Source organism: Neodiprion lecontei, chromosome 7, assembly GCF_021901455.1.
Source record: "Neodiprion lecontei isolate iyNeoLeco1 chromosome 7, iyNeoLeco1.1, whole genome shotgun sequence".
In the NCBI taxonomy this organism is placed as follows: Eukaryota; Metazoa; Arthropoda; class Insecta; order Hymenoptera; family Diprionidae; genus Neodiprion; species Neodiprion lecontei.
In genome coordinates, this window is record NC_060266.1 from 8,515,503 (window position 1) to 8,538,632 (window position 23,130).

The following is a 23,130-nucleotide window of genomic DNA, read 5'->3' on the forward strand; positions in this document are numbered from 1 at the left end:
GGTCATGTGCCATATTGGTGATTCTGAATTTACGTCTCGATAGTAATGTTGGAATTCGCTCACCAAGGTCTGCAAGTGAGTAATTATTTCAATTTTCAAATCTTCGTCCAGTTTTTTATTTTTAATTGCTTCGTATAGCCGAGAAAAACATAATAAATTTTCAGCAGACATCTTTTGATCCCAAAGTTGAAGTTTTGATATGAAACCTTGAATATGATCATAGTTACTTATTAAAGTACCGTTTTGGCCCTGAAGCTTCAAGTTTAGCTGATTTAAGGTGTTAAATATATCAGCCAAATAGGCCAACTTACATTGAAATTGTTCATTTTTGAACATTTGCAAAAAAATATTTTTTTCCTTGAACTCAAGAAATAGGATGACCTCTTCTTTCAATTCGTAAAGGCGAGCTAGCATGTTGCCCTTGGACAACAAGCGTACTTCTGTGTGAAAAAGAAGAACTCTGTGATCAGAATCGAGATCCTCACAAAGTAAAGTAAATAATTGACTGTTCAAAGCACTGCTCTTGATGTAGTTTACGATTTGTATGGCCGAGTCTAAAATCTGGCGTAAATTCTGTGGCAATGTTTTTGTGGGATTCTTTTCCTTGAGTTTTTGAGCTAGACCCGATCGGACACCTATCATTGCAGGAGCCCCATCTGTGCAAAGTCCAATGAGTTTATTCCAATCCAAATCATTTTTTTTAATGAAGTCAGATATTGAATTAAATATGTCTTCAGATTTAGTGCCTGCTGTCAAAGATTGAGAGTACAAAATCTCTTCTTCAATTATATCTCCGCTGATGTACCGAACATAAATGATTAACTGTGCACAATTAGTTATGTCTGTGGATTCATCGCAACTAATGGCAAAAAATGGTGACAATTTTAGTTTGTTAATTATTTGTGACTTTATATCTGCTGCAATATCATCGATTCTACGCTTCACTGTGTTGTTCGACAGAGAAATCGATTTCATTTTTTGCTCTGATTCTTCTCCTAATTGTCAGAAATAAGACGACGCTAACAGAGAAATATATTCAAATTGGCGCCTCAGCGCGTGACCACGATTGGCTATGATGAATGTAGCTCTTACGCGTAACATACTAGAAGCGAACACACTCACTTCCTTTTTGTAATTCTACCTGTAATATATAATACAATATAATATCTACTTATAACAGAGCCATCCTTATAATACGAGTACTTTATTTACCTAAAAATAACAGGTTATGGGCCCAGGATACGCTCGCGATAAAAGGTTAAAAGTAGAAAAGTGCTAAATACAAAGCAAAAGTCGAAAAACGCAACGAGACATTTTTGAGGTTAGCCAGCCGCGTGCGAAGTGCGAAGAAAAGACCAAGATAAAATGGATCAAGATCAAACCAAAATAAATAAGCTTGAAAAGGCAGAAGATTGGAACCTGTGGAAATTCCAGATCAAAGTAATGCTTATGAGTAATGAAGGATGGGAAGTCGTCAACGGAACAGCGGAAAAACCAGGAACTCCAGCAGAAGGAGCGCCGCCAGAAATCAAGGCACAGTACGTGAAGGAGCTTAGGAATTGGACTAAACTTGATGGTAAAGGGCAAAAAATAATTGTTCTGAATACAGGTGAGCAAACCATGTTACACTTAATAAACTGCACCTCGTCAAAAGAGATGTGGGATAAGCTGCATCAGATATATGAGAATAAAACACAAACAAGCATACATCTAATGCAACAAAAATGGTTCAGTCTTAACAAAGAGCCAGGAGATGATATACCGACTCACATAGCTAAAATAATGGACTTACGCCATAAATTACAGTCAGTAGGAGAAAAAGTATCAGATAGTATGGTAATAACAAAAATAATAATGACGTTACCGCACCAATACGATCACTTTGTAGCTGCATGGGAGTCAACTGCAGAAATAGAAAGAACAATTGAGAAGTTAGCATCAAGATTAGTGATAGAAGAAATGAGATCTAAGCTACATGACGAGCAAAATAGTGCTCTTGCTGCTAAAACCTATAATCTTCAGAAACAAAAGCGAGATGATGAAAAGAAAGAGACATCCAAGAAACCAGGGGTGTGCCACAAATGCAAGAAAACGGGCCACTGGAAACAAGATTGCTGGTACAACAAGCCGGAGGAAGAAAGGCCTGCATGGCTGAGAGGTAAGAAGAAAAATCCACCAAGAGGCGATGCTTTAGTCGGGCTAGAACTATTATCCTTGCCGTCGGAGAGTGTGGAAAGCGACGCTTGGATATTTGACTCGGGGGCGAGCAACCACATGACCGGAAGAAAAGAGTGGATGACTGATTACGAAGAGCTGAAGGAACCAGTTGGCATCAAGACAGGAAATGGAGAAATAATAAAAGCACAAGGAAAAGGCAACATCGACGTACAGGCGTACAACGGAAAGAGCTGGAAGCGCAGGTACTTATCGAATGTATTATATGTACCTAAATTACAATTTAATCTATTCTCAATGAGCGCTGCATTATCCAAGGGTCTCACAATGAGATCAGATGGAAATAAATGCACACTGATGAGAAACGAAGAAATAATAGCGCTTAGCTCACGAATCGAAAAACTTTATAAAATGGATTTCAAAGTAATAGAACCTAAATTAAATCTTTTGAGTCAGGAAGTCAACGTCGCAGGAAATACAAAAAGCGAAATACAAGTATGCCACGAAAGACTGGCTCATCAAAACTATCAACATGTCAGACAAGTGCTAAAAAAACAAGGAATAGAAATAAAGGACAAAGTAAACCCATTTTGCGACCAATGTGCACTGGGAAAATCACATAGACAACCGCTGAAAGAAAGTAAAAGCGTTTCAAAGAAAATTGGAGACCTGGTTCACTCAGATCTATGCGGACCGATGGAAGAAGACTCACTGGGAGGATCAAAGTATTTCCTTCTGTTCAAAGATGATTTTTCGAACTACAGAAAGATATATTTTCTGAAAAGGAAGACGGAAGTGTTGGATTGTTTGAAGAATTTCATCGAGAGAATGAAGAAAGAAACGGGCTGCGAGTTGAATACATTAAGAACAGACAATGGATTGGAGTATGTGAACAAGCAGGTCTCGGAATTGCTCAACCAACATGGAATTAAGCATGAAAAGTCAGTGGCATACTGTCCACAACAAAACGGGAGAGTAGAAAGAGAAAACCGGACAATAGTCGAAGCAGCTAGAACAATGTTACAAGGAAAAAGTTTACCAAAGTCATTATGGGCGGAAGCGGTCAACACCGCAGTCTTTGTACTAAACAGAACAGGAAAAAGCAGAACAGAAGAGAAAACTCCTTACGAGCTATGGTTCGACAAAGAAATGGACATAAAATTTCTCAAAATATTTGGAACAGAAGTCTACGTCAACATCCCCAAGGAAATGAGGAGAAAATGGGATGCCAAGGCAAAACCAGGAACATTTGTAGGCTATGATGAATGTACAAAAGGATATAAAGTACACTTCACAAAGACCAGAAAGATAGAAACTCACATACACTTGATCTTCAAAAATGAAAAGAGTCCTACGAATGATGAACAGAGCAAACAAACAGAAAAACAGTGGGAGTTGACAGACATGAAAGATCCAGAAGAAAACGAAGAGAACAAAGAAGACGAAGAAAACGAAGAGAACAAAGAAGACGAAGAAAACGAAGAGAACAGAGAAGACGAAGAAGATGAACACAACGATGAGAGAGAGAATGAGGATGAATCTGAACACGATTCAGGCTCCTCAAGCTACGAAGATCCCGACAATGCAACCCAAGAAGAACCGACTGAACAATATCGTTTGAGAAACAGAGGGAATCTACAACCACCGAAAAGGTATGGCGAATTTGAAATTGATTCTCTGTTTCTAGCTAACTGCGGAGAGCCCTTTGATTATGAGGAAGCGATAGCTAGCAAAGAATCAAAAAAATGGAAAAAGGCTATGGCGGAGGAAATAGAAGCGCATAACAAGAATAAGACATGGACATTAGTCACACCTCCACCAAATACGACAATCCTGAAGAATCGATGGATCTATAAAACTAAACTGAAACCAAATGGAGAACTTGACAGACACAAAGCACGACTAGTTGTGAAGGGATGCAATCAGAAAGCAGGGCAGGACTACACAGAGACATTCAGCCCGGTTGTAAGGTATGACTCCATAAGAATTATTCTATCATTGGCAACATCTCAGAAGCTGAAACTGAGACAATTTGACGTAAAAACTGCATTTCTTTACGGAAATTTAGAAGAAAAGATTTATATGGAACAACCAAATGGTTTTGAAAATGGTACTAATAAAGTATGTATGCTAAAAAAGGAGTCTGTATGGACTAAAACAGGCTTCCAGGTGCTGGAACAAACAATTTACCTCCATACTAAGGAAATTCGAGATGAAGGTCACAGAGGCAGATCCATGCGTGTTTATCAGAAAAGATATTAAGCTAATATTGGCAATCTACGTGGATGATGGGGCAATAGCGGCGAAAGACGATGCAATTCTAAACGAATTTCTAACCTGCCTGAAAGAAGAATTGGAAATCAAAGAAGGAAACTTGGATTATTTCTTGGGAATACAAATCGATCGACTACCGGACGGATCAATCCTGGCGCATCAACAACAATACACGAACAGAATCTTAAAGAGATTCCACATGGATGAAGCGAATGCTGTTGGGATACCTATAGATCAACACCAAGACTTGTCCATATACAAAAATGAAGATGATGGGATGCCCATAAACGCTCCCTACAGAGAAGCTGTGGGCAGCTTGATGTTTTTGGCAATGGTAACCAGGCCGGATATAGCCTACGCTACGAGTATCGTCAGCCAATATGCAGAAAATCCTAAGAAGATACACTGGCAATGTGTAAAACGAATTCTGAAATATATAAAAGGGACGGTAAATCACGGGATTAAGTTTAAAACTAGTATTATGAATAATCAGTTATGTGCTTACAGCGACGCAGACTTTGCAGGTGACTCGAAAACTCGACGATCTACTACTGGGTACATACTGAAATTAAACGACAATCCTGTAATCTGGGGGTCTAGAAAGCAAAGGTCGGTTGCGTTATCGACAGCAGAATCAGAGTACATGGCGGCATGCCAAGCCGTAAAAGAAATTATACGGAGTACAAAACTAGTCGCAGAACTAACCAGTAACTATACTAAGACACCTATTCTGTACGTAGACAATAAGAGCGCAATCAAACTCATTAAGAACCCTGAATTTCATAAGAGAACTAAACATATCGATGTACAATACCATTTCATTAGAGAAAAATTAGAAGAAAAGATCTTTACAGTAGAATACGTTAGCACAGATAATCAAGAAGCTGATATACTTACAAAAGCTTTAGCCAAACCAAAGTTTCATAAAATAAAGGAAACGATAGGAGTAATCAAAGCTATAAAGGACTGAGATGACATAAGCATAAGTACATGAACCAAGGTTTGTTATGTGTAACAAAAGTATTGAAATAAGCAAATTTCTATATTATGTCGTAGTGGGAGTGTCAGAAATAAGACGACGCTAACAGAGAAATATATTCAAATTGGCGCCTCAGCGCGTGACCACGATTGGCTATGATGAATGTAGCTCTTACGCGTAACATACTAGAAGCGAACACACTCACTTCCTTTTTGTAATTCTACCTGTAATATATAATACAATATAATATCTACTTATAACAGAGCCATCCTTATAATACGAGTACTTTATTTACCTAAAAATAACACTAATATTATCTGTGTAGCTTTTAAAACGCATGGTTTGATTAATTCCTCGCCGATAGTATGAGGTTTCTTTTGCTTCGCAATCAAATAAGCTATTTCAAATGAAGCTTTGACATGCTGTGACACTCCTTTGTGATAACTTCTTGACTTATCCAATTTCATGCGCTTGAGTACTTCAGCTTTAGAAGAAAAAACCTCTTTCGACTTGGCTGTCAGAGTAGGATGTTGCTGGGTCAAATGTCTTTGAAGGCGATTGGGCCTCATGCTATCATTACTTAAAACTTTCATACATATAACACACTGAGGCAATTGTATGTCGTCTTTTTCAATAAAAATGAATCCATATTTAATATAATCTTTAGAAAATTTTCTCTTTTTTGCTGCCATTTTGAGTCTATAAAAATAAATTGGTCATTACATTCAATTAAATATGTCTGCTACCTAACTAATGAACTAATATTACACAAACTTACCTTTTAATGACAGATGTGTATTAAAAACAAAACTTCAATATTTATTAACTTGTGTATGCAATTAACAAATCACTTCGGGCCGGAGCGGACCGAAGCGAGAAGCGAGAAGCGAGAAGTTCCGCCGGCCGCCCGGCGCCCGCTCCTCCCGCGATTACTGGTCGAAACTTGTCCAGCAGCGACGCTACGTGGCTACGTTGATACCGACTAGTCCGGGAGTTAACGACAGAAATTTCCGGGTCATTTTCGCAAGCTTCATTTTTTTTGTATGAGTTATGTTTGTAACGTATAATAATAATCTGAACGTCTGCCGGCGCACCCCCGTGACAGGGGGTTACAGGAGGGTTACAATTGCAGCAAAAAATCGACAAAAAAAATTTATAGCCGCATACGCTAAACTGATTTTAGGTACCAGTTGAAATATAAGAAGCTGAGAAATCATCGTCTGCCACCTAAATTCCGCAACAAAATTCGTCTGCCACCCACGCAAGTAAGCGCAAAAAAAATAGTAAAAAAATTTATGCCCGCAAGGATGAAATTGATTGAAATGCTTCTTTTTATATCAGCAAACACAAAAATAATAGTCTGCCACTAATAAGATACCGCGAAGGTCGTCTGCCAAGCGTATGAAGTTGCGTTCGGCATGCAGCGCGCGAGCACCGCGGCCGAGACCGCGGCTACGACGCTGCATCTTTATCGGCCTGAAAGACGATCGTTGTTATAAATTGTTCAACGGCTATCATGAAGTTGTTTTTTTTATGTTATATGTATACAAATGTTTGTTCAGTGAATTAATTTAAAGTCTGGTAGAGACCTTTTAGTTTAAAAATTGAAAATATATTGATTTGATAAAATGCTTTAAGATAAAAATTAGATATTACTGTTTTACAATGACATTCGGAGATAATTATTTATTGATTTTTATTTTATTATGTACAAGAATCGATATTTATTATGTACACGTATAATGATGCTGATCTTGTTTAACAGCCGTAATTTTATAACCATTCATCCATATCACATTGGTCGATAGAATCATCCGTTTCATCCAATATTATATCGGAATCCTCAATATCAGAGTCATTGATTTCAGGATCGTCTTCTTCATCTGACTGACCTTGGTCTTGCTCTGTATTCGTTTCTTTATCTGTAAATATAATAATTTATTAATGGCTATATAATTATTTTTATATAAATTTTTATGTTTTTGTATAATACCTTGATTTTCTTCAGAGTTGATTGCTATATCATCGATAATACCTTGATTTTCTTCAGAGTTGATTGCTATATCATCGATGGATTTCGGCAATTGATCTCCTTCGAACCATTCGAAAACAAGTTTAGCTTCTGATTCTTGCCAACCATAATCAGTGGGTAAAAATTCCGTCGGTTGCGGGAGATAAGCATGCCTCCAAAGATGTGCAATATATGCGGTTCGTTTCAATTGCTTTTGCAGCTCAGCTTTACAAGGTGGTAATACTGCTCCATCGACATTTTTTGCGTTGGTCCGGAAGATTTCGTCGCCCTCATTTATTTTATAATTTTTCATAAAAATAGCTACACGAGCTTCATTGACGTCAGCTATCTTTTTTAACCCATACATACGGCATACAAATTCTTCGATAACTGTATAAACTGCTGATAAGTCGCCAGTGTTTAAATCACTGATACTTTCAAAGGCAGCTATGTACCTATCAGAGTTCCTTAACATAGTAAATGGGCGATTTTTACCTTTTCGGTAAAAAGATGGGTTATAGTCGCAGCCCGTCAATGCGTGGAAAGCTGGTAACGCATTACACAACTTTTCTCCTAATTTATTGTACATTTCTCTGACATTGACAAATCTTTGCGAATTGCCAACGCCAACATGCATCCACAACTTTACGTCGTTCCTTATGTGTGTCATATTGCCCAGCAATATGATAACATTTTTGCGAATTTCATCACTATATTTAAGCCTCCATTTTCACGGAAAAGATCTAGCGTAACTATCCACGAGAATTTATTAAATTAATTATATTAAACAAATGTATAATATAAAAAAACAACTTCATGATAGCCGTTGAACAATTTATAACAACGATCGTCTTTCAGGCCGATAAAGATGCAGCGTCGTAGCCGCGGTCTCGGCCGCGGTGCTCGCGCGCTGCATGCCGAACGCAACTTCATACGCTTGGCAGACGACCTTCGCGGTATCTTATTAGTGGCAGACTATTATTTTTGTGTTTGCTGATATAAAAAGAAGCATTTCAATCAATTTCATCCTTGCGGGCATAAATTTTTTTACTATTTTTTTTGCGCTTACTTGCGTGGGTGGCAGACGAATTTTGTTGCGGAATTTAGGTGGCAGACGATGATTTCTAAGCTTCTTATGTTTCAACTGGTACGTAAAATCAGTTTCGCGTATGCGGCTATAAATTTTTTATGTCGATTTTTGCTGCAATTGTAACCCTCCTGTAACCCCCTGTCGCGGGGGTGCGCCGGCAGACGTTCAGATTATTATTATACGTTACAAACATAACTCATACAAAAAAAATGAAGCTTGCAAAAATGACCCGGAAATTTCTGTCGTTAACTCCCGGACTAGACGGAATCAATCACTGTGATATTATGACGTTATAATATACGCGTTAAAATCCGTTAAATTAATTTTCTTTCGAAATTGCAAACGCGTGTTGCGCCCCCCTTGCTATTTCTCTACGCCCCACCAGGGGGGCGCGCCACACCGGTTGGGAAGTCCTTACCTAGAGGGTTAAGTCGTCGTGTGCGAGACCGCTCCGCGCGTGACAGGCTCACGCCGGCGTCCCAAGTTTGCAATTTGTCACTCAGACTATTACTTTACTCGGCCCACCACTTCAAAACCCCGATAACGAAATTTTATTTTCCGACTTTGGGCAAGAGATTTAGGTTTCCATCCCACTGTGCGTTACAGTATGGCTATACGCACTCAACAATAAGCAAGGTACAGTGCGTTGGAGTTCACTGAATCAAGTTGTTGTATAATAAACAAGCTGGAAAAATAGGTTTTCCTTGACATTTGTTATCACCGTGAAAAGGAAGGGAAGAGTCTTGTTGGTCTGTCCGACAAACTTCCGTGGTGATCTCGAAAATGTCCGGGTGAAAATCTGAAACTGATAGGACTAGGCAGCCGAATAAAAAAAATTAAAACAAAATTGAAAAAACGTTTCAGAAAGACAAGTTATTTATACATTTTTTCTCAATAAACATTCAAACTGAGAAAAACATCATCGTTTATTTGTAAAAACTAACATGAAGGAAAAATTATATATTTGCCGCTAAAACATTCAAAATTGATTCATTTCAGGTAAAGCCGCGAGTTCGAATTAAACGGAACATGGCAGTTTTTTGGTTTCATCATTTTGTTGTGAAATCCTGCAAGATTTAGATTTTTTATCGAACCGTTTCTAAAATCATCCGAGTTTGTCATACAAACCCATAGGCTTTATTGGCCGACAACTTCGGTTGAAACATTTACTTAAACATATGTAAATGTGATAAAGTTATTCTTCAGCGATAATTGCAGATTTTAATTCTTTTGAATGAAACATCCGGTGAGACTAATAAGACTTCGTTTAAACCAAAATCATCTTCTACACAGTAATGGGCTGTCCATATACCACGTATCTACTTTGCGAGGGGAGGGCTCTCAGTCTGATATACCTGGTTTTACTATTGTTCTACTACATTTTTATCAACTCACTTTTTTGTCTGTTTGTATTTTGGTTGTATATTCGATACAAATTTTGCGATCGATTTTAAACTGATTTTCCGATGAACTAGAAACCTGAAACTTCAAACATAGCTCAGAACTGGAAGACAATGCAATATTAAATTATGTTCAGTACAAATTTTGCAATCAATTTCAAACTATATATGGTGCATTCCATGACATCTCGATCAAGATTCTAAGTCGATAACTCAAATTGGTTTTATAATTTTTCGTATGAAAGTATATAACGAAAAACGTAATCGCAAGTTTTTCAACATTTTTCGACCGAGCGTATCTGAAGTATAATTTAAAAACTAGAAAAAAACCCACATTTTACAATCTGAAAGAATTTAGAAAAATCTTATAAAATATAACAAATTGTTTGATACCTATTAGAAGATGGAGGTTTCATAACTTCAAAAGATACATAAGACGGCAAAAAAGTCATCATTATTGGATTGCATTTTTGACATAAGAATAAACGTGAAAGCTCATTATAATATCGGCCGAAAAATGTCTATTTAGAGAGTTATAAGGATTCAAATATATTATGATAGTATAAATATTATCATAATAAAATGCAATCCAATAATAATAATTTTCTATCAATTTTTCTCATTTAACTTCTAAAGTTATGAAATGTCCATTTTCGAGTACTTGTAAAAAATTTTGCTATTTATCATAAGGATTTTCTGAATCTATTCAGATTTTAGAAAGTAGGGGTTTTCAAGTTTTTAATTCATAATTTAGATACGCTGTGTCGAAAAATTTCTAAAAAATCACGATTGCGTCGTTTGTCATGCACTTTCAGACAAATGTTTATAAAACCTGTCTGAGATATAAATTTATAATCTTCATCGAGATGTTATGCCCCATACAAGTATTTTTTAACGGTCAGCTGTTCCACACACGAGACTTGAGGATGACACGACGACCACCGACGGATATCGAAGGTAGCCGAAGACTAATGTACACGACAATAGCCGACAGAGACATAAGGTAGTCGAAGACGTTAGACGAAGTCGACCAAGGACAGACGAAGACGGCAGGCGTGATCAGTGACGCATACTGTCAAAAGACTCACTACAAGTGTCCTAAAAAGAATAACCCGCTAACTGTAACCCACGGATGTGTACGAGACTTTTCATAATCAAAGAGTAATAAAAATAAACGAACACGTATTTCGGCTTATCCGTAAACCTCGAACGCTTCCGAAAACATAACGATTAATGTTTTGATGCCGCTTTATGAGTCCAATCGCGCGGACCGTGCTCAAGTGGATCAGTGGCGCAGTGGTTAGAATTACAAGTTAGAGTTGTTACATCTCGTGTTCAACTCCCGACAAATTTTTGTTTCTTTCATTTATTCATTAAAGTATGCTTCACAAATGTTCTTTATTTTATTGATAAATATAAGAACACTATATTTAAATTACAATTCATCATTCCAAAGCAATTGTCCGTTATTCCAAAATATGTAACAGGGTATTAGGCTTAAAAATAATTGGAAATAACAAATGATTGATAGCATGTATCTTGATTTTTGCGTGGATTGTTACAATATTATAATTCAAGAGAATCCGGTGCATTCCTCTGAGTGATACCTATCATAAAAACATGATAAACATAAAAATTCTGTACTCCGCTAGAGCACGGTGAGCGAGCGGACTCATGGAGGGGCGTCGAAACCTTAATCGTTATTTTCTCGGAAACTGTATGGTGTTTATGGATAAGCCGAAATACGTGTTCTTTCATTTTTATTATCTTTTCATTCAGCGAAGTCTCGTGCAAATCCGTGGATTACAGTTGACGAGTTCTCCCCGTAAGCAGCGACCTCAACTTTGCCACATGCCTCTGTCATAGTCTCATCAGGATGTTTAAAATCGATTGCACAATTTCATACACACTGTCGAGTACAGAGGGGCTCTAGTTAATTGATCAATCTGACACACCCGACCAAGATTCATCAGGCCTGATAACCGTAACGTTGGAGTGAAAACGATATCTCTAGTTCTACGGACATAATTTCGCTACAGTGGTGACACGGCTCATATCGCAGCTGAAGCAAGTTTTCGATCTTGCATTGCAACGTTCGTCAAGTATGAGTTGAAGTCTATGAGGTATGGGGGTTGAACGCGTGTAAACGAAGGATTGACATGTCGACATACCCTATGATTCGTGAGAATGAATAACCAGCATTTGCTGTTAGAATCTAGTGGTTCTCGGTACATCGTTCCCCACTTCTTCACAGATAGTGGATTCCGTGAGATCGAGTATCGAGCTCGAGCGCCTCCTTAGGTGTGCTTCGTCCGTGCCACTGCCGCCCGGCGATAATCGACCCTAGACATAAGGTCAGTCTCTGTGCAGTCCCGAGCATCCAGAACAAACCGCAAATCTTTGAACTGCCTTCTGTATTTCCGACGCGGACTCTGTGTACCGGGTGTAAATGATCAACCTCTCGCGTTTCGGTGTTGAACGCGTAGTTGTTGTACCCAGGCCTCTGCCGAACGTAGGGGCTCACGCTTCGAGGATCGAATCTCGGGTTAGGACTCGAACACCCACAGCAGTAAGTGTGGTACACCATCGTTGGTAGGCTGTCCATACTCGCGGCTACCGTGCTTCAGGGAAAAATAATCGGCCGTATAGTACCTGACGATCCAAGGGGCTATTGCGGGTCGTACTTGCGAAGATGGAAACGCCTGATATCTACTTTAGTCGGCGCCCGAGTCACAAGTGCCCACTTGCTTTTACGCCGTTCGACCACCCCAGCTCGGCGCGCGTACTCGCTGCCACGCATGCGCAGCACATGTTCATTTTTGCCCCGCTTGGGCAGCCTCGTTCGGTGGACATACTCGCTACTGCGCAAGCGCAGCACACGTTCGCAATCCACTACCCCTAGACGGGAATACGATGCAGCAGCATTTCGCTCACAAAGACGTAAAACCGTACTACCTCACATCTGGCTTGCTTTTGATGTGAGTGTACGGTCCTCCAGCCGTCTCTTCCTCAGGAATATGCTAAGACCGCATCATCAACTCGTAGACTTATCCATTGTGGGCTCCTACGGACTCTTGGTCACCATGCAATTTACAAACAATTTCTCCGCATCACGGAACTCACGAATTACTGAGAGCTGAGAAAAACACGTCGTCCTACTCTCTCGTCCTCGTTTCTCCACTACCTTACGCATACGATTTATCTGCTGAAACTCTTGCGACATAGAGAGGGTTTATCAGGTTTTGTCGGTTGGCAACACACACAGAAGACTAAAATGCAGAAAATAATTATTCAAGTAACATTTTTTTCTTTAATTCACTACATTCTTAAAAGGAACTAAGAAGTAAAAAATAGTGGTATAAAACGAAAAACGTGGGACGCAAGCAATAAATAATAGTGAAGAGTATAGAAAATAGCTGTCATTGTGAAAACTTACACACCAGTTCATATCATTTGCAATCCAATAAAATTCGTACTGACTTATTGTTAGGTGAACTATTCATGCATCAATTATCTATTGCATGCGCCCCGCGTTTTTCATTTTATACTATTATTTTATACTTTTCAGTCTATTCGAAAACGTGGTATATAAAATAAAAAAATGTTACTTCAAGTAATTATAATGGATGCATTTTAATTCATTTTTCGCAGTCACAGTTTTGAATGACGTGCCTTTGTAATACGCCCATTTGAAACTCAATTCAATTAACACGAAAAAGCTCATAACAATTTTTTCCTGTTGATAATGACTTGCATGTGTGGCTAGTATCGGCATTTGTTCCTTTGGACGTCTTGGAGGAATAATATTGCAAAAATGTACTTGTTTATTAGTTTTTTAATTTAAGAAATTTTTTTTAAAGCACTTACCTTCCTCAGTGGGGTGGGGGGATATTGACTGTAGACGACATGGGAGGGTTCAAAATGTACAAAGTCGACCTACGAAGTTTATGGACAGCCCCTACGTGATATTTTTGATAGCTTCGATCAAAAGTCAAACAGGTTTATATACTACTTTATAGTTTACATTTTCTCAAATCAATTTCGGTTGCTGGCAGGAATACACTTTGTTGGGTGTTGATACGCCGACGTACATGTAGAAATTTATCTGGAGCCGTATATTTGAGATGCTACCGAAAAAAGTTAAAAATACAGGAGCAAAGGAAGTATATATACCTCAAAATCGGAATCATTGAAGCTATATATGACGTTCCATCCTAACTGCTGAAATTTCTTTCGCTCTAGAAGCATTGAATGGAAAAAGACCAAAGCAAACAGGAGCTTCTTATATTTTGCTTTTGCAGCACACATGTCAAATTGAGTTTCCGTTATCAAGTGGTAAAGACGTTTCATATTAGCTTTTATTCCCTTGGGTGGCTCTGTTGTCATTTTTATTCCAGCTTGTAAAATCGATATAGGAAATTCTGGAGAAGGACTGGAACTCAGCCAAAGTCTGTAAAATTTTAAATCCGTGGAATTATTGATACATTCTACTCGTACCAAAGTGCTCAAAACTTCATCATATACTATAGTCAGGTAGTATCGTTAAATATGCCTCCGAATGAACTCACTTACAACTGGTCATAAACTTTCAACATGGTCAGATACTGATGGTGTGTACGCATTTACCACTCATGCCATTTTCTGATAGCATACACAAAAACAACATATTTATGTGCTAAAAATCTTGTTCTCATGCACCTACTTTAAGCAAGTATCAAACGCTACGAAAAATAATTTTTATTCAGTGTTTTGATCTAAAGATTTTTATAGGTCTAGAACGGATTGAAGCTGCCATGTTTTTTACACTTTTTTGAACTCAGGAATCAAGTATATTATCAAACAAAATTTTTACTAGATACTCAAAAGAAAGGCATGAAAATCATGATTTTGAAAATCAGAATTATTCTTATGAATATTTTCTACTAAACAGTGTTTGAACTATGCTATCCATATATTGCCTTGTACCACAAATACTTATGCAAACCATTTTTACCTGAACTTGGGATGTAATATTGTACTCGTTTGAAGTGTTTCTACAATTTTGTCCAATTTCGGCATCCAACTAAGAGACAAATGACAATTTGCTAAAAATACCCAAGCTCCTTCTAGGGCACCAAGTTGTATCATTCTGAAAATAATAGTGTATGGTGAAATTCAGTACGTTATGTCTCTGGAGTAATATTGCCCATGGGCAAATTTTAATGCAGTTATTAATAATTCAATGAATCGTGACCTATCACGGTATACAGGTCACACTTATTCTTAAGTTATGAGTAACGGAGACTGCGGTTGCATCTGTCACTATTCTGTATTCGAGTGTAAGTGATTTGTGAAATATTTACTTACATTGACTACACTGAATTAGTGTGCGCTTGATAGATCTCAACGGGAAATTATCTAAGCATATGAGATTTTAGATCGAAACTCTTTGGGATATGCTATATTACGATCATCAAGGTATCTTTATAATTCACCATATAGCTCACGTACTTTGTTGCGATCGGTGCCTGGCCTTGGCCCAGCGACAATGTCATGAATTTGGCCGACATATCCTGGTTTTCAGCAAGTTGCATCAAAGTACTGGTTGGATCAACGCCAGGAGATAATACAAAAATCAATGGAGTTTGCGCAGTAGAATCTTCCAGCACAGCCTTCATATCAAGTACGGGTGGTTCCACAAATCTTTGCCCAAGATTATTTACAATGAATGATGTAATGCAAAACGAAATTCTATCGGAACGGCAACTTCGTACGAATAACATTCGTTGGAACTCATTACAAGTGTCGTCCCACTCTCCTACTAGTGGAGCGACTTCTGGCTCGGTGTTCATATACCTGTAGAAATTTAGCGTAAAGGTAAACATAGATTCACAGCAGAATCGGCGTAAAAATCATTTCCCTGATGCTGCAAGAAATGCTGTCACTAAAACCCATACCTCAACATTTTGGGAAAGTACAATTGTGCACGAAGCATAATTTGTATCCATATTAGCTAAAATAACGTAATTACTGATTTCTGTATACAAAGCCGAAGACAAATATTCGAAATAATATGCGGAATTTTTGGTGTCAATGGTCCAAAAAGAATAAATAAAACATATGACTTTTCGGCTCTGTGAAGGGGGCTCTCTTCGGAACTGCAAATATATTGTACAATCTGAACATATATCGGCTAATACAACTAACTATAGCAAAAGTAGAGAAACAATTTATAAAAATAACAATACTGACATAAATTACAAAACAAAAGAATATAGTAACTGGCGACTGAAGTTTAACAAACATCAAGCTCAGTTCCAACGTCCATGTCCGAACGAAGAGATAGTTGATACTAACAATAAGATTTGTGCTATAGAAAACCTCATCGCGATTTTGCACAAGCGTATATTGTTAGTTTTTTTCAAGACTTAACATCATAGTTTACAGTAGTTATTTTTCAAATATAAACGCAGTAACGTTGCCAAGCTTGATAGTAACATTGACCACATAGTTAATTGTAAAGAGAAGTGTTGTGATGTTAATAACAACGGAAATGAAATTGTCCCTATAACTGGTTGATAAATTTAGTAAACACTTTAATACTAGATGACGTAGCGAAAGTGATATGCTTGAGCGCGCAACACGGTGTCAAATAAGCAAAGACAACATCCCAGTTATTTATCTCATAGTAGATTCTGAACCTAACATTCACCTTATAGAACAAGAAGTACGGGTAGAGATATTAACACCTTTGCTAATTGTACGTGCAGATTTTCGTGACCCGAGGAGATATATGAGTGAGGAATTCGTAGAGGAAGGTCAATTTTAACTGGAGAAAAATCGTTAAGGTTTCGGTTGGGCCTAGCCAGCCATCATCAGGCTATTTATTGGAAAAAAGAACAAAAAAAAAAACAACGTATATAATTACAGAGAAATTAGTAGGTGCTCATCGAGCATAAACATGTTGAGAAACAGTTCACTGCATTCTGTGCGCATTACCAAGAACGAAATAATAAGAACAGTGAAACCTGTGACATTTTACGAATCGATCGCACGCTCTGATGTTTCCGCGCATCAAACGTTTGCATATATTCAAAGCATGCAAGCTTTATTTTCAAACCTGTTTACTCCACCCGTTTCAAAAGTTAAGATTTCAAAAAAAGATGAATAAATAAATAATTTAATAAATGAATAAATTAACCGTCTGTAATAGTCTACTTTTCAAAGAACAAATATCAGATCGTATGGTGCAATTCGTCCAGGTCGCACTCGGTCGGTAAAGCACATTGAATTAGAAGCCCCCTTGTATATCTACTTGCTGCATTCATTCTACCTACAATGAGGGATTGGAACGACTTGGATAAAGATTGGTGTCTGTTCTTCCTTTTTACGGTAAGATTTAGGATTACACGCTTGTAATGAGTTCTGGAGAAGTCGGATAACGTTAAATGTATTTTATGGTCGTTGACGACATTAGCTTACTTTCGGACGTGAGTGGTCGACAGTTGCGATATTCATTTATTTTGTGACTTATGTAAGTCACTTTTTTACGTTTCTCTCTCCTTTTGCTAGAGTTACGTGCACTTAATGATACATGTTTGTTTATTTCTTTCTACACTTGTGACACCGAAAATTCTACAAATAATTTAGATGGGATTGAGATCTTATTTTCTTCTACACTGAAAATAATTTCTGTGTCACACATGAGTTACGCGACAAAAATTATTCCTGTAATAAAATTACCACTCATTGCGGGAAACCCTTTCTGACCAGATTTTCTCACGTAACAAAAAAGTATTCGATTATTTTTGTTCCGCGTTGAAAGTGGTATTGCTTTATTTGTGGTATCTTCACGTTGGGAAAGTGTATTGTGCGATAATCATCAAAATAAGTGATAGCTTACTTAATCGGAATTACTAACTGTAGCGTCCTCCCAAAGGGATAAGCAAGTAAACTTTTAACCCCGTTAAACACTTATGCTGGAAAGTAGCTCATTTTTTTTCATGGCCTACTAAATTATATGCGAAATAATATGTGTACCTAGTAAAAATATTTTTTTGGCAATTTCTTTGTCGTTGTTTAATTATTACTTTGACATGAAACAACTTTTCATTTAACCTGTAAGCGTAGTTGTTTGAATAACACTAGTGCATGTGTACAAAAATCGGTAAATTATGATATCAAGTTTTTTATAAAAAATGGATTTCCACAAAAATATCAATTTGCAGAATCATCGTTTACATTTGCTATTAGCTTGAAGTGTTACAGCATCGATTGGTATCATTCGATCAACAACTAATAATAAGTAAAAAATGTGAGACACAAACAGATGAGCCGCGAATACTAATTAATGGATACTACTACGAAAGTACCACTACTCTTTAACAGACTTACTCTTATAAAAAGAAGTGCTAGATGTTGAATAATACTTCCCGTAAATTTTATGGTGTTTACATCAGAATTTTTATCAGTGTAATTTGTATCCGGCATCAACTGTTCTGTGTATCGTAATGAGACTGCAAACGCTTTGTACTCTGATTAGATGATCATCGATTTACAAAAAAAAGTACATAGCTAATAAATATAATTAAATATTGAGCGTTAATCACCAATTATGCCATTCCCTTGGGAATTGTTCGAAGGATGCCGCCACACCATGAAATCCTGGAATCTTGTCTAGCTCAGTGATGTTATCCCAAGATTCATCAGTTAACCATGTTACAGGCTTATCAGGTTGATTTTCTTTGTCCACGACAATACCCCCTTTCAATAAGAAAGCGTATTCACCTCGCACAACTTTTCCTTGAGCATCCAAAATTTTGATGCACGTATTGAACGAAAATAATAACTTGTGTTGTTCAAAAAGACCTCGGCAGGTGTTCCTGCAGTTAGAAATCGTAACATTCGCTGTCAAGTCATCGTAATCAAGCTCAAGAACTAATTATATTTTATACATATATGTTTTATTCCAGTATGAAATATTAGTCTTGCTGATTCAAATATTGATGTGAATTAAAAATAGTTTGTTTTATAACAATTTGTTTATTTTCTAAATACCTAAAATTTGTTACGATTACTTTTAGAAACAATTTCTTTGCTATTTGAGCGCTGATTTCAAGTACGATAGTGATTTATTCGGAATTTTTCAACACATGGTTTAATCGTGCTGATGTTTGTCAAAATATGCGTATTCTGACTAGTTTCAAATAGTACGCGAGTTTGGTAAACAAAATTTCACCTGAAAACACTAGATTGGTTTTGAAAATGACAATGGTCCAAAGTTCGCTGTGACTTGTTATTTTCAGTTACATACAGGGTAATTTTTTAGGTTGGGTAAAACGCACATTGAGAAAAAACAATATCGTACCGATCGATTTTGCCTTTTTACTATTTCGCAAGTCAACCGTCACTTTTTTGTGTAGGTTACCTACTTGTATACGATTTACATTGAGCTACGTAGCTCGAGTGTGCAAATTTTAATCTGGGATTTATTCAACATAATTGTGCTTATACTTTGATAGAAAGATATATGGTATGAAAGGGATAAGTTATGGCGAATGGACTACACAAAATAAGGTGAGGGGTTGCATATGTTACGCCCCGACGTACCGCTTTGACGTACCTTTTTCAAAATTCCATTTCATTTCATTTCTTTAATTTCTTCAATGCACAGATATTATTTCATAAAAATCTCATATTCTAATAACGGCGAGTTCCACCCCTCCTGGCAAAAGTCACGTAGAAACCAACAATGATCCCTAGTATAAGGTTCAAATTTGTTTCTTATAACTGGTACCAAGAACTGAGATAAGAGACTGCTGAGCTAGTAACAGCGGAGCTCAGCCTAATAATACCTTTCTTTTTGAGGCAAAATTATCATTAATATTTAGCATAAACTATTCATCCATTGTGAACTAAAATAAAATGGATTACCTATTAAGATGTATGGATGAATGTGTGAACGTTGTACGTACGAACGTTGTAAATATCTCTTGTTCATATTTTTAATATGTCACCGACGAGATTGAGAATCGTCGGAACACCGTCGAAGAGCGTGAAGTAACGCTGACCGTGTGGATTTGGGCACTGGGAGGTCGCCCTCGCGCCTCATTGACTAATTACCGTTGTAACTTATCACAACTGCAGCTTCTTGGACCCTCAGGCCCAAGCAGCCATGTCTTTCGTCTGTCAAGTCGCGAAGTGCGTGGACGTCAACCCGTATCAGCCCTTCTTGAGTGATAGTAGCGTTCGGAAAATCTTAGTTGCGACCGGCCTAAGGTCTCTTGTTAATCCGTCAACTCGAGAATTCATATTATCTTGTGATTTGAAAAGACTCACTATCTCCTACCTTCTAAATTCTTTCCTGTTCTCTACTATTTCTTAAATCTTCGAGAATAGACATTTCTATGATATTCCGTTTTCATCAAAATAAATCAAGTTCGGCCCAGATTCAATCCAGATCTGGTAATATTAAGCATTTACTTTAATAATCAAGAACTTTATTACTTACGTGAAATAATAATTTTAATAATAATAACACAAACCATTTCATATCAAAACCGCGAGTGAAACATTTGGACATTTATTGTGGAAAGTAACTTTCGATAATCAAGACTGAGGGACCGGGTTCATCGTTTTCAATATCATCCATCAACCCTTCCGATCTCGAGGTGAGGCCCTGCTCCAGAAATACCACTGACGCAGACCCACACAATCCGACGGCTCTCAATCTTGCCGAACTACACATCTAAAGATAAGTCAATCCGAGTGCTAATCTTCAACATTGAACGAATTCTTGTTTTCACCCTTCTAATCAAAATTTACTATTATAGTATTCATTCAAAAGTAAGACTAGAGCTGGTGGTTAGCTTCACTACCCCCAGTAAGATTAAACGTATTGTTTCCAAGATTTAAGCACAATCCGATATAACAGCAACAAGAATTGGTGTCCAGCTATAGACAATTCCCTTGGGAATTTAGAGAGTTATTCTCCAGTCATCAGCTCGACTCCCACTTTATAATTAATTTAAGATAATATAAAAAGAGAGATACAATATCGAATAATCACGACCAGCTAGTTATAACCATCGTTCAGGATAGATGTTCTTGGTACCAAATAATAATATCCTTTAGAATAGAATAACACACGATTTGTATAAACTCAAACACTTTATAAATTGTTACTTTCGGCTCTTATGTCATTAGCACCATTGATTGTCACCAGACATTTCAATCACCAAATCGAAACAGAATATACCTTATCTTCTACCAGTTAAATCATTTCAAACCATTTATTTTGAACGACGACCTTTTCCCATTTTTATTATTATAAATTAGCCTCAATCATTTGAGCAAACCTCACAAACCTGTACAGGGACTATAGCAACACGATCCTACAAATTACCGGCTTATCGAGAGGTAGGTCTTTCTTAGTTTTAATTTTTATTCATTGTGGTTACATGAGAGCATCTTTGATTATTCATTAATCATTAACTACCACCGCTCAGGACACGCACACCCCCACGTAACACATGTGTTCAAATACAAAATTGTGTACATTACGGTAAGGATATAGATTAGTGTGAAATCAAGGAAAATAGATCAGTGAAAGAAACGAGAATATAATAATAGTAGAAATATCTTGAACACTAAGTTTCTATTCATGCTGGCTAGCTCTAAGTAGAAATTTGGCAGATCAAAGAAACATAAAAAAAATTATTACCAATATTGTACGAGACCAGAAAAAGCAGACAAATAATTATGACAAGTTTGTATTCAGGGAAGTGAAAGTTTGATATTACTCGTAGATTTGCAATTTGGTGACGAACCTACCGTAAAACATGAAGTACAGACAATAGATTGATTCAGAAACGATATCGACGAGTTTGATGTTCGTGACCGTTTATTACACAACTCTACATAAAAAATTTTCGTCCGTTTCCTAAAATTAATTCATGATTTTTCTTTTCATTATGCTCCAAAATAAAGGAAAAGTACCCATATTCCATATAAAGTTTGCTTTGTAGTAGTTTTGATAGTAATACATTCTTTTCAGTTATCGTAGAAATATTAAATAGTTCTGGTACATTTAAAAAGACCGCAAAAAAAAGGTTGAAACAGTTTTAAAGCAGTAGTCTCTGGATTTTTAGGGAATAAAAAAGATGAAAATGACCAAGATCTAGTTGAAAGTATGTTAAAAAACTTTATAACCATGAGTTGCAGAATGTCTCTAAAAGTACATATGCTGCATGCTTATTTAGATAAATTTGAAAACAACATGGAGGCATACTCAGAAGAACAAGGAGAACATTTTCATCACGATATTATGAAGTTCGAACAACGTTATCAGAGCCAATATATCGAGAATATGATGGGATACATTTGGGGTTTAGTGACAAAAAGTACTTATGAACATGAAAGAAAAAGTAATAGCGTTCACTTTCAAACTTTTTTCCACTATTTTGTAATTTGATATGATAGTAAAAGTTGGTAAAAATTACATACAAATATATTTGTTTCGAGTTATCAATAAATAAAAATTTTAACTATGGATTTTCTAAAATACACTTCAACCGTTCTCCTGGATAGAAAAGCAAACTTTTTCAGGGCCTATATATTTTTTTCATCCAACTATCGATAAATCTATCGAAATTTCATACCCTCTTATCAAAGTAAAAATTCGTGTTGGGCTGTGTTACATAAGTTAATTTTCGTTGGGTGAAACAGTCAAGGATGAAAAGATGCACTCCACAATGAAATTATGCTTTTATTTCGACGTTTCGGCAGGACCCCGCCTGCCATCATCAGGTTTCTTTAAATAAATAACAGATTTTACGTATAAAGTTTTGAATTACATTGTTGCACAAAAATACCACTAATAAATATTCTTCATAAGTCGTCATATACACATAAAATATTCAAACTTACATTTTTAGACATTCCTTAGCTCTTACAATGTTTCTTACATGGTGTTTCAGAAGGAAGTGACTATCCATTTGTCATTTTGACATTCCTAAAGTTATTTATAACAACAAAGTTTGAATGTCATACATTTGTCTACGTGATTGTTGGTGTACTGACACTTTTTTTTATATGACCTTCAATACTGTGACGTAGATTTTTCCTGCTCGTCGGTCACTTGGAGAAAATGACCGAGAACTTACCGCGTGCACAATAATTTGGCGTCCACGATGTACCCTGGAACTAAAAACAATATCGCGAA

General features: G+C 36.9%; 1 protein-coding gene across 1 annotated transcript in view; it reads right to left on the reverse strand.

Moving 5' to 3' along the window:
* LOC107227614 (dynein axonemal heavy chain 2) overlaps positions 1–23,130 on the reverse strand; it is a 732,784-nt gene that overhangs the window by 20,795 nt on the left and 688,859 nt on the right. Inside the window, exons 43-46 of the mRNA XM_046746102.1 lie at positions 18,518–18,790; positions 15,420–15,764; positions 14,923–15,057; positions 14,103–14,379 (exon numbers count right to left, since the gene is read on the reverse strand). Of these exons, the coding sequence (XP_046602058.1) occupies positions 14,103–14,379; positions 14,923–15,057; positions 15,420–15,764; positions 18,518–18,790 (1,030 nt within the window). The remainder of the gene's footprint in view (positions 1–14,102; positions 14,380–14,922; positions 15,058–15,419; positions 15,765–18,517; positions 18,791–23,130) is intronic.